The 13,088-nt window shown below is 43.1% G+C and overlaps 1 protein-coding gene across 1 annotated transcript in view; it reads right to left on the bottom strand.

Annotated features, from left to right (window-relative positions):
- Window positions 1-4,760: 4,760 nt before the first annotated feature.
- SLC35B4 (solute carrier family 35 member B4) overlaps window positions 4,761-13,088 on the bottom strand; it is a 36,196-nt gene continuing 27,868 nt past the window's right edge. Inside the window, exons 5-10 of the mRNA XM_059171897.1 lie at window positions 12,463-12,544; window positions 12,185-12,245; window positions 10,592-10,701; window positions 9,485-9,560; window positions 6,646-6,721; window positions 4,761-5,790 (exon numbers count right to left, since the gene is read on the bottom strand). Coding sequence (XP_059027880.1) covers window positions 5,547-5,790; window positions 6,646-6,721; window positions 9,485-9,560; window positions 10,592-10,701; window positions 12,185-12,245; window positions 12,463-12,544 — 649 coding nt within the window. The 3' untranslated portion in view covers window positions 4,761-5,546. The remainder of the gene's footprint in view (window positions 5,791-6,645; window positions 6,722-9,484; window positions 9,561-10,591; window positions 10,702-12,184; window positions 12,246-12,462; window positions 12,545-13,088) is intronic.

Here is a 13,088-nt window from a genome sequence, read left to right on the forward strand (position 1 = left end):
ACACTTGCCAAAATCAAATTCTATAGTCTTATCATCACAATCTAACTGAAATATTTCAGGGGCTCATGGATATTTCGTCTCCTATATAAAAAGAGTACACTAATTAGGCTTGTTATCTTACATGGGAAGCTCTGTCCACTGAGTGATACTGAACCCTCTTGGATTATATGTAGAAATGTTATTAAAAACTGTATGAAACTCTTAGAAATCAGGCATGTCCTAATATGTTACCTTGAAGTGGTGTGTGTCACAGAAATAACTGAACTTCCTTGTCACCTGCATGGTCACGAACTCTAATCAGATCTCTAACCACAGCCACTTTTAAGGCTTTCATTGTTTCCAGTTATACTCAGATGCTTTTACAAGCTCTCCTTCAAATGTGTTTCATCTGCACTGAGACTCATGGAAAGAAATCAGAGTACAGGTTTCTGATAATAAGATCACGCAACTGAACTCGGTAAGAATTAGTTTAAGCACAACAAGAACACCATGGGACTGAATGAGTTGAAGATGATTCTAATTTTTATGACTTTCTTTTGTTGAAACATTGTTTTTCCAGATTTAAAGAAATTAAGGTAATTGTAACTTACAGCAATTTGATAAAATATACCTCTGTAAATAAAACATTTATCTTCTACCTGATCCCTTCAGAACTCAAAAACTCCCAGTATTTTTATATTTTCATAATATATTCACTTGTGTAACTTCAATAAGAGTAACAGGACACAACTGGAAACACTGGTTATATTACTGGGGTTTTGACTAGAATGCCTAGTTGAGGGAGACCTGCATAAAGTCAGGTATTACCAGAGAGCTTAAGGAACTAAGGTAGACTATACGGAACCAAGGAAGCCCTCTGAAAAAAAGAGCCTTAATATCTTGCTGACAGAGTTCCCAGCAGAGTTCCCAAGTGAAGAGGGAAGGTCACTTCCTGGCAGATGCAAGAAACTTGGGATACTTTTGGGACCTTGAGAAAGAATGAATCCAAATCTCTAGGTGTTACAGTTGAAGTCTGTGGCAAGTATTTGACTTGGCTGCCAACCTTGAAAGGCTGTAAAGTTCAGTCTGGAGAGTCCTTATAAAAAGAGCCTATGAGATCAATCACAATTCTTGCTGCACTGAAACCAAGTTTTAAAAAAACTAGGCTTCTTTCGCAAACCAATTAGTCTCAACGGGGCTATATTTGGTAAAAATGAGTGTGAAAATAAAGAGAAAAACTGTTTCAATAACATACCTTTGTGAATACTATTTCCAAATTCGGTTCATTAACTAGACAAGATCCTGATTTCTTCTGGTTTTCTCCAGGGCCTGGCTACAGCTCCCCCAACTAACATTTTTGGGTTTGTTTGTTTTTTTAACCATCCTTTTTCCTTGGAATAACTTGATAACCAAAAACTGCCCTTTCTCCTGAAGCCCTGCAAACTGCACATAAACAACTTAAACGTCAGAGAAATCACAACAGCTCAGATGCAGACAATCTCCATGCCCGCTGCTCGGTGGGCTATTCAAAAAGATCGCCATAAAACTCAAATTGCCACTGCCTGTCATCCAGAAATCCACTTGACTGGCTACACTCTGAAACAGGTTTCTAATTTGATCCAATCATGAACCACTGCTTTTGTTTCCACAGAAATGGGCCTATTCATTCCTGATTTGAACCATTGGACTGAGAATACATCACCGCCTCCTGAAATGAGTTTAACTACCTCCCGTCAGAACCCAGACTGGTTCACTGAAATGGAACAATCTGTCAACTTTTAATGTGTGAGACTTCCAGGGAAGTTTCAGAGGAGGGAAGTGCAGGGGCCCCGGGCAGGCCATCCAGAGTGCACCACAATGGCATACTCAGGATTTTGAATTGAAACCATGTGGGAAACAACAGGTACTAGGACACTCAGACACTCCTCTGTGAAAGGTACCCTCCCCACACTAAGAAAACAGGGGGGAAAAAAAAGCCCACCACCTTTATTTAAAGCCAAGGAAGTTGTAGAAATAAACCTGGTTACATTTTTACTAATCTACTACCAGAGCCCAAATTCCTTACTAAAGCTCCCAAACATCCATTTTCTTTATCCTGTCAATTCCTGACAGGTTTACGGCCTTAAAATGGATATTTTTAAAAATGCCTGCTTTGGTCTTTTGTTTAGGTTTCGGTTTCATTATCGGGACTCTGTACAAAATAAAACTGATTTTTTTTTCCTCCTGTTAATCTGTCTCATGGAAATTTAACTCCTAATCCAGCTGGAAGAACCTTGGACAGGAAAATTTCTTCCTCCCCTTCATTCTGACCCGCCAATTGGTCCTCCAGCCCAACAGCTAATTCACTGGCTTGGATGAATTCCTGAGGTCTTTCACCTTCCCTCTCCCTAGGCATCTGGCAGTGCTGAGTAAACTGAGCTCAAGATAGGATGAAAGGAGGAAACAGGACATTATTTTCCAACTAGAGCAGGACAGGGTGGTCAAGATTTTCAGCCCCAGTTTCAGGTAATAAAATATATAAACATTTTTACATTCACCCTCATGTTCATACTTATGGGCCAGATCTTAACATGCCAAGTATCAATACTTACAACAATGTCTAACAAAATACATGCTACACAGATATCAATACCTTGTAAAAACCCACAAAAACATCTGAGAGGCCCCAGAGAATCGAGGCATAAACAGATACAAGATTACAGGTGTGGGAAACTATACAATTTTTCAGTGGAAATGTACACAAGTGAACAGGAAGTGCGGTGAGGACACTGGAGGTGGGGCTCGGGAGGGGAACAAAATAAGGCAGAAGGGGGGACAGGTGCTCAAGAAGTGACCTGAAGTTATTAGGATGCTTTAAAAATGCCATGTAAGCTTCCCAGAAGAACAGATTGTGTCTAAATACTTTAAAACTTGATAGACAGTTACCAAGTATATTAATGATTGTTTTAGATGGAAAACAAAATGAAAAGATCAAGAAAAAAGTCAAAAAATGAAAAAGCATTTACAATGAGAGGACAGAATTGTGGTAAACTATGTAGGTATTACATTAATATAACTAAAATATCCACCGCTTTCTCCTATTTATCTATGGCACTGGTTAAGCTGTTAAGTGGGTACACAGGTATGTGTACACATGTACACACACACACACACACACACTATACTTTCTGGCTAGTGCCATCTGCTATCTGATCTTTGCTCTAAGGGTAGAGTTTTGGCTGTCTTATTAAACACCAATCTCTTTTGTAAACAAACTCTATCTCTGAGGTACACAGTTACACAGTTTTGACCCAGAGAAAGAGGAAAAGCATTTTAATAGACATTTCTCCTTCTGTTGCATGGGTCTGGTCCTTTATAAAATGGTTTATTTGCCTATTTCATAAAAGCTGAAATTAGTTTCAACCTGGATTGAAAAAGCAGTTATCCTCTGGAAATAAATGGTCCAAAAACAAGTTGTTAATGAAAGTTCTAGTGTCCATTAGACATATTTTCTTACATCTGGCCACTAGAGCGAAAATCAACTCAGAGCATTTCAGACATTCTGTTCTTACACGTTCATTTTTTGCTTAAGTGCCATAATCTGTCCATATATAACCTCTTGTTAATAAAACCAGTAGAGGTGTTCAGACTGAGGAATGTGTAGTTTCTAAAACCAGAATCTAAAATCTAATAGACTCAGTTAAATGCTGTCTGTGTGCACCAAAGCATTTCAATTCCTAAAAATTTTCATTAACATAAAAAGGATGACACTGAGTTAGGACAGCCTGTTAAGACTCCAGATACACAGCAATCCAACAGACCCTAGGGACACGTTCTTCTATGAAGTGATTTTTTAAAAAATAGCTTTTGTTTTTAAGAGGATATTTAACACATGCTACTTATAGCACCATCAGTCTGAAGAACTCTACATATTTCAAAGAAAATGCCTTTTGATTCCATGAATGGGTTCACGCCAGATTCAGCATCTTTTAGGGCAGACCAGTGATCAGCACTGGAAAGCTGCCCACGTCTAGAGCAACAAATGAGTCTGAAAACCCGTGATTAACGTGCAGACGACAATGAGGCGGCTTAAGTTACTCCCCCAGAGCGACCCAAAGGCTCTGGGACTTATCTCGGACCCCATCAGAGACCAGCTGTAGGCAGGCAGCGGCGGACACCTGCCACACCACGGTGTGAGCCAAGCAGATGTGCAGAACCACACCGCAATTTAAGACAGTCCGTGCCCAAAAGCAAAAGGAAGGTCTTTGTGCGCAAAAGAGGCAGGTTACTCCTGTGAGGTTAATGATGGGGGGTGGGGGGGAACTGAGTGAAAAATGAGGCAATAAAAGAACAGACTTTCATGTTCTTTTCTCCTCCAATATTATCGCAGAAACTACACACACACACACACACACACACTCCTACACACACGATACTGATAATACTGTTCCTTGTTCTCAAAATCACCGAGCAAGGAAAGACCACACCTCTGAAATGATTAGCCAAAAGGGGCATCATATTTCCACACAAAGCAAAACACATTACCTCCCAACCACCTGTAAACACTCATCAAGAACACTAAGATACCTCATAGGAAAGAAGGGGGAAAAAAACACCTTCATTTTCGTTGCGACTGGACCTGATTCATACACCCCCTCCCCCCGTACTAGTCTCCTCCTTAGCCTGACTGACCACGACTCTGTCAGCCCGACAGGCAGAGCTCAATCTCTCTGGTTAAGCAGCCTTCCCAGCAGGAAAGGCACCCACTGGCACCAGCCCGGAGCTGTGGCCCTCTGGGGGCCGCCGAGGGCCAGCCGCTCCCAGCCGACCCGGCAGCACCATCTCCACTCGGAGCTACAGGGCTTCACGCCAGAAAACGTCTCTCCTACGTCATACACAGCCTTTCTTTCTTATTAACTGTGCCTCAGAGAGACGCTGAAGGTCTGTTCTAAGCAGAGAAAGCAACAGACTTTTGCATAGGAAAAAAGAAAAAAAAAAGGCAAGCTGTGGAAAAGGATTCCCGCAGCCCTGCTCCAGTGTGACCAGGGCTCGGCTCAGGGACAACTGCTTCTTTTCCAGTCCCAGCGTCACCGGTGTCTCAGCTCAGCTGTTTCCTGATGATGATGCATCTGACTGGCTGACCGGGCCGCAGGGGGTGGGGGGGGGGGGAGGGGAAAGGTGACAGAAAAAAGGGACGAGGCCACAGGATGATAATGACTGTGTGGCAGAGAATCATCAGAATGGCAACAAGAGACCACCACCGAACACAGATATAAAACTACTAGCTGTGGGGACTCAGAACTCAATAAACAAGTAACAGTACTAAATATTTTGGTAAACAAGTAACAAACGCGCTGGCTGTTCAAGAGCAGAGAACTGTTCTTGTTTCTACTTCATGGTTGAGGGGTTTCCATTTGGAGTCCACAGACACTGTCTGTACAGCCTTAAGAAATCTGAGAAGTCCCTCCTTCTGAGGATTCTCTGGTACATGGTTGGTTCAACACTTCAGCGCTGACGAACGTGGAAGGGCGGCCAGCCCTCACCGGACCCTAGCACATCACGACCCTGGTCTCTGCTCCGGGCAGGCCTCAGTTCTTCTTGTCCTTCTGAGGCTGGCTTTTTGTGGTCCCTAGGTTGTTCCACACTTCTGTGTACATCAGGGTGCCAATGAAGACAAACAAGGTACCCAGCCAGTGCCACAGAGTGAAAGGGTTCTGGAAGTACAAGATGGAAAAGATGAGGCTGACGAACTTGCGCAGGGTCACGACAAGGGTGACGGTGAGGGAGGCGCACTCCGTGGTGAGAATGAAGACGCCCCGGATGCACACGTACCTGGGGGGGTGGGGTTAAGGTGGTTTCGGTAGACTAGAGAGAGAACACCAGGCAGAACATTCTGGCATCGCACTTGGTTTAAATGCTCATATTCTAAGAACCAGAAGACATGGGTGGGTTATGGCTGCTCGGAGGCTCTTCCTCAGTAGAACATCTCACTGAATGAACGTCCTACCACTCATCTGCGAATCCTCCCCTGAAGCTGCCTGGAGACCGCCCACTGTTCTCGCTCTGAGTTCCTCACACAGTGTACGGTGGCGGTCCCCTCCCACGTAGTGACAGAAGGTAGGTAACACTTTCAATAAACGTCAGCAAACCTACTTTATATAATGACCCGGGCTCCACCTCTTTGTCCAGAGAGGAACTCTGCCGGCCAATCTACTAGGTGACGTCAGAGGAATGAGACAAATCTCGACCTGCTTCGTGGTTTCAGACCCTTCACAATTTTATAACCTACTTCAGGCTGTTCAAGGAACCATTTAAAAAATTAGGTTTTAGTTAGTTTGAAATTTCTTGCAGAATTTTGTGGCAGCCTGAGACATATCCTAGGCCACCGAACAACTCCGGCAGAAATCACAGAGCATTCACGTCCTATACTATTGCTTGGTGATCCACTGATTTCTACACCTCCCCCCAGAGCAGTCCCTTTATGGTGCCCAGTGACTTACCGACCTGCTGCAGCGCTAACCTCTGGCCCCCCACGAAGGCACTAACTGGATGGGCAGCTCTGTCTCCGGTAGTACAGAATAGTTCAAGGCAGAGACAGAACTCATGTCATATACCGTTAGAAGAATAAACATTCCTCGGTCAAAAGACCACAGAGCAGACCTCATGGCAGAGGAGCGCAAAGGATACTGAGTGATGACATTCATGAGGAGGTAGAACCACATGATGGGCACTGTCACACCAATGACCGGAACTTGATACAGTTCTGCAAAGATGGAGAGGAGAGACGATCACATTCCTGACAGCTGAGGGGAGACCGAACGTAACAGAGACAGCAACACTACTTCCCTCGCAAGCAGAACTGGACTGTACGCCGCTTTACTTCCCTTGATTCCAGGCTACATCAGTCTCAAGAGTCATTACATTGGTTTCTTAAATTACTTATGGCAACTGTAAAATAAACTCTTCACCATCCACCTGACGAGGACCCCACTTTACAAAGAAACACTGAGAGGCACAGAGAAGTTACAAATGACAGGCTCTTACCTGACAATCGACCCAAGAGTGAAGACAACCCACAAATAAATGCTGTTTAGAAATATACACGATCCTACTAGTAATCGAAGAATTCAAAACTAAACAGGGTTCTGCCATTTTAGACTTTATTAAAACAGCAATTAAAAATGTATAAAATCCTAATCTGGAAAGGCAGTAGTGGAATTGGCAGCCACTCATTTGGTAGTAGTATCAACTGGTGTGTGTGTGTGTGTGTGTGTGTGTGTGTGTGTGTTTTAAATCCATTTCATAATGCTCACATTAAGGGACCACACCAGTATTGACAGTCATTCTTAGGAATTAATCCTTATTAATTCAAAAGAAGAAAAAAGTTCTCCGTTGATGGAGTACTATTTATAATGTGGAAAAACCAAATCAGTCTCAATGGCTATGTAAGCCTTAGAGGAACTTCCACTAAATGAGGCGGGACACATTTGATGAAAAAAGAATCATGAAGATTATATACACTCACACAAAAAAGAAGGCAAGTGAAAAAGCAAGTATGAAATGTATCCACACAAGGGTGACGACTGTGTAAAAATGTATGTAAGCAGTATCTGGAAAGAAAATGCTAAAATGAAATTAGCTGACCTCGAAGGCTATAGAACTGTAACTTTTCTTCCTTTAAATGCATCCTTATGTTATGAGGCTTGCATAGCAAGTATTTGGGATCCTAAGGTGTTTGGGGGGGTAGAATTATTCTGTGTAACTTAGGAAATTCTAACAGTGACAGTGAGATCTCCTTAGTAAAGGAATGTTACTTTTCTTTTGCAAAACATAAAAATCCGTGTGTGTGTGTGTGTGTGTGTGTGTGTGTATATGTAATGTATGTAATATAACTGTCTAGACTAGTGGGAAATCCCCATAATGTGGTATTCAACTGTCTTTGAAACACTGAAAAGACAAGTAACATTATTACTGTTTAACAGCTTCAGAGATCCACTGTATCAATTTGCTATGTAAGAGTCAATCAGTAGGACTCCAAATATTTAGGTGGATATTCAATTCTCATAACAAATTCAAGGATAACAGATTCATCTAAGATAACCTAAGGCAAGCCAGAGGAGAAAAGAAAACATACTTAACTCAGGGATGATTTTGAAGAAGTTGAAGGCATACTCTAAAGTAAAGATTTTACATAAATACCATTCCTGTGACTTTTAGAAGCAGCATTCTAGTAACTAAATCAAAATCAATCCCAAGGAATCTGATGATATTTTTATGTCAATGGTCCATCGCTATGTGGAAACTCTCAAGGGACCTTAAAAATTATTGTGTCAAAAGTGGCTATGTGTCAATTACATCTCCAAAAAAAAAAAAAAAAAAAAAAGTCAGAAATGATTGAGTAATTCAGAACCCTAAAAACTTTCTGACAGGGGCTCCTGGGTGGCTCAGTGGGTTAAGTCTCTGCCTTCAGCTCAGGTCATGATCTCAGGGTCCTGGGATTGAGCCCCACATCGAGCTCTCTGCTCAGCAGGTAGCCTGCTGCCCCCTCTTTCTCTGCCTGTCTCTCTGCCTACTTGTGATCTCTGTCTGTCAAATAAATACATAAAATCTTAAAAAAAAAAAAAAAAACCTTTGACACACTACCTTCATTACACACTTTCTGTGGGTGAATGGGACAGACAACACTGCAAACTCCAACAGAAAGCATTCACAACTTCCTAACGCAGGTTCTGAGGGCAAACAAGTTTACGGTGCACATACCGCCACTCCACAAAATACACCTACCATTTTAGATATGAGCAAGGAGAAAGCCTTAACTTTACATATGTTTATTTGTTCCTGTGTGTTCCTTTGTCTGTATAAACACTACATCTTTTAGTCAATCACATCAGATAGGCAATTTATAGCTAGTTGATTAAACAGTCCCTTTAACAAGTAACAGCTAACTTACCCTGTAGACATCTGAATGAATTTTGCTTATTCCTGCTGCTTTATTTCCTACCCTTTACCCTGGAAAAAAGCCCCTTTGTGGTTGTTTCCCTTCACTCCAAGGGAGCTATGTGTGTGTGTGTATGTGGGTGTGTGTGTGTGTATGTGGGTGTGCGTGAGTGGGTCTGCCTTTGCCTTTGCCTTTGCAGCAAAGGAAGGGCAGGAGCAGGCAGAGCTGATGGCTGCCCAAGTTTCTCACGGTCCCACCTCTGTGGGGTGGTACTGCTATTTTTTGGCATTCTCAAAACATCAAACATTCCACATGCAAACACAAACACACAAATTCCAAAGCAAAATAGAAAATGTGAAGATACTCTATTACATTGTTTGCAAATAACTGAGAAGCATCTGGAAAAGCTTTTGCCACTACAACGGCTGACAAACAGCACAGTATCCCCGGGAGGTGGGGTGGGGATGGCTCCCCATAGGGCGGTGATTTGGATAAGATCATGAAAAAAGCTGTGGTCAAGTCAATGGCGAAACTGAGAAGTGGCCCCAGAAGCTTCCAGGTGATTCCACCAGCTAACCCCACACTCACCAGACTTATTGAACAGAACTGCATGGTCATAAATGTCGGAAGCCAGGAAAATGAAGCCAGGAAGCGGAAGGGCATGCTGTGGGAAGAAAGAGCTCATGTAAATTTACATACACACGTAGTACAGAATATGCAGGGCAGCTTCACAATGACTCCCAGTTTTACAAGCTCTCTGACAAGCAGGATCAGGAAAAGCAATTCAGACTTGTTAGGTTAAACGTATCCAGGGCTTCGGACCTCGTGACACTGTCCAGCAGGCTACTGACCCCAAGCCGCAGCTCTGGCCCTTACGGACTGGAGTCAGAGATCATCACGCACTGAACAAAAAAATGGAGCCAGCATCCTTCCCTCAGCAAAAGGGAAGCTTAAACTCATAGTCATTCAGCCCGTGCCAGGTACTGTTCTAAAAAAAAGACGTGAACCTGAGAGCCTGTTCCTTATTTTTTTAATTCCCAGCCACACACTCCAGTCCCAGTTAAATATCTCAGCCTGATTGTCTGCAGCTTCAGTACGAAAGCTGGCAGTGACGAACCTCTGAACCCTGAGGCCGGCGGCATCTCTACCGCCCGGGGCCTTGAGGGGCTGTGCTGTGGATGTTCTCTCCATAGGAGAGAGGCTGGAGGAAGAGTACAGTTAGAGGGGGCGGCTCTGGCTTAGCCGTTTCCAAAAAAGCAGCAGAAGCACAGACAATTAGCTAACGGAACTCTCCATTGAGTACAGAGGCTCCCTGGAGGGATGCTGTCCCCCCTCTTCCCTCAAATGCTTGTCCGCCTGCCCACGGCCCCCTCTGCATGGGGTTTTTGGAACTTATTTTGCTGTTCCAAGTTTCCATAGTAGTTTTACTCGATTTCATCTACAGGAACACTGGGGGGGGGGGGGGGGGGATGAAGGTCCTTATCCGCAGATGTTGTTCCTGGTTACGGGACATGCTAGGCTCCACACACCGATCACGAGTGGCTCATGCAGAGAACAGTGGCTCAGAATACACACTTGTAGCCTATTAAAAATACTTGGTCCTTCAACTACACCAGAAAAACGCATATTTCGTTTGAAATGATAGAGTACAGCTGAGTACTTTTTAATCTATCTCAGGCTCAAGAAATTGCTTACATTATAAAACAAAGCCTCCTTGGAATGTTTCCCAAATTGTTTGTATAAGGTCTCCTGGAAAATACCCATCCGCGCTGACATCAGAAGTGCAAACGTCAGTGCCCCAATCCCTGAAAACACAAAAACCAGGTGATAAGATACAGGATTTGCTCATTTCCACATATTTTCCTAAAGAACACTGACTGTTCTACATTTATTACAAACCAGCTGTAGAACATGTACAAAATTTTCTAAAGAAGTAAAAATAACCACATTATCACTACCCACTCCTTGATAGTTTGCTCTCTCTATATATTTATGTATATATTTTATGCTAACACGGGATTATAATGAATATACAAATGTACACCTTGCTTTCTTCACAATCATTTTTTTGGATTTTTCTTTTTTTCCTTCAAGTATGAACCCACGGCTCCATGACTTTATCATGTGGAGGGACCATAGTAAAGATCTAACAACATGAGAATGATTAGATTACTTCCAATTATTTCACCATTGGAATCAATGTATATCCTTGTACATAAATCTTTAAACGAAATGTCGATGATTTCCTTAGGGTAAACTTCCCTAAATGAAATTACAGTCAGAAGTTGCAGACATTTTTAAAACAGTATATAAATTTTTCCAGAAAGGCCATGTCAATTTCTACCATAAACAGTTTATACAAAAATGGTTGTCTTACTGCACCCCCTACAGCAATGAGGATAATTGTTTACTATCTTGCGACTTTAATAGGCCAAAAATAATAAGGTACTACATTTTGGTTTCAATTTGCATCTCTCTGATTCTAAGAGTACTGAGGCTGAACACACAGTAATCAGATATTAATTTTTCCCCATGAATTGTATGTTTATATCCTCTGGAAATTTTTCTTATTGGATTAAGTGTTTCCTAACAGTTCACAATGATTTTTTTTTTTCCCATAAAGAAGAGCAGCCTTAAAGGGATAAATTTTTAAGGCCAAGCAGCAGGGAGATTCTAGTTCTTTTGTTGCTATTTCTCTTCGGCTTACTCTCACTCTGTTACTGCTGTCACGGACTGCACTTGGAAAGAGTTTCACCTCCGTAGCCGACAACACGAGGCCAGAGCTCTATAGGAGTGATCTAATGAGTTCCACAAAGAGATACTCATATTTTAAAAAATTCCCTAGGAGACTCTGATGATCAGTCGGGTCTGGGAACACTCATTACGGAAGAGCTAACTTATGAAGAAAATGAATCTAAGATTTAGAAATGAGTCCCTTGGAAATTGACTGCTTCTACTCAGGAGACAGACCAAGAAGAAACAGAGGACACTCTACGCACTCGCTCAGAGAGAGTGACAGGCAAACGGATGTGCGCTTTTCGCTCCACACCACTGGCAGCCACGGAAATCGTGGAACCATGTTGTAGAACCCATTACCCTGAACGCGGATATTTTCTTTTTTCATGTTTTGAACACCGAAGTTCAGAGATAGGTGACCCCGGGTGCCTCTCTCTTCTGTGGCATAATCTGTTTAGCCAAAGCTTCTTGCCAAGAAACCCGTCCCTTGGGAGAAAACTCAGCAAACAGAACTTCAGAGGCAATTAGCTTTATTGTAATCACTGTACTTGCCTAGCAGCCACCTTAAAAATGCTTGGAATCCATCATTCTCACTCGAGCTGGACTGGGAAGTCTAGGAAAGACAGGAAAATACCAGGTAGAGAGACCAGAACTACATGCAAGGTGCCCGGGTACGAAGGAATGATCTGTTGCCCTCTTCCCCCCACTCTTCTCTCGCAGAGACCCAAATCCTTCCATGGCATAAGCATGACCATGTACCGCGTCCATAAAACACCCCGGGGCCCCCACGGCAAGCAGGGAAGAGAAATGATCTGTGAAGCGATCCTTACCACCTGCTTTGCTGACATGAAAGTGCAGATGAATATCCCCACAGACACCAGGGCAATGGAGGTATATTTGAAAATGCTGTATCTGCGAAAACGAGAACGAGAAGACGTCAGGAGAAGACAGGCACAGATACGAACTTGCACGCGATGCTCCCAGTCAGAGGCTGTGTGAGAGGACCCGTCGGCGGAATCCAGACGACGGGCTCGCGCACACAGAAGTCTGGGCAGGAACGAAGCAGGATGCTGACTGGGGACTCAACTCCCTTTCCTCGTGTTGCTTAAAATTGTTTGTTGGTTTGTGGACCGAGAGGCTGTTTCGTCAGAACACAAAAACAAAAAAAGACATGGGCCAGACATGCTCTGCCATCCTGCTCGGGTCCCAGGGAAAGGTGGACACATCTGAACTGCCACCTGTGGCGCTTCCGGTCTTCAGGGACCCAAACCCAAGCGTCAGAGACACACCACACAAGAGGAAGAACGGATCATAAGGGACAAGTAGCAGGATTCAGTCAGGGGGACGGGGGAAAAATCAGTCAACTGGCCATTGTCAGGAGAGGACTTTTTTTTAACACCTCTGACTGACCTAAATGTTTTTAAACGTCAGCACAGTTGGATAAAGGAAGAAATAT

This window comes from Mustela lutreola, chromosome 4, assembly GCF_030435805.1.
Source record: "Mustela lutreola isolate mMusLut2 chromosome 4, mMusLut2.pri, whole genome shotgun sequence".
NCBI lineage: Eukaryota > Metazoa > Chordata > Mammalia > Carnivora > Mustelidae > Mustela > Mustela lutreola.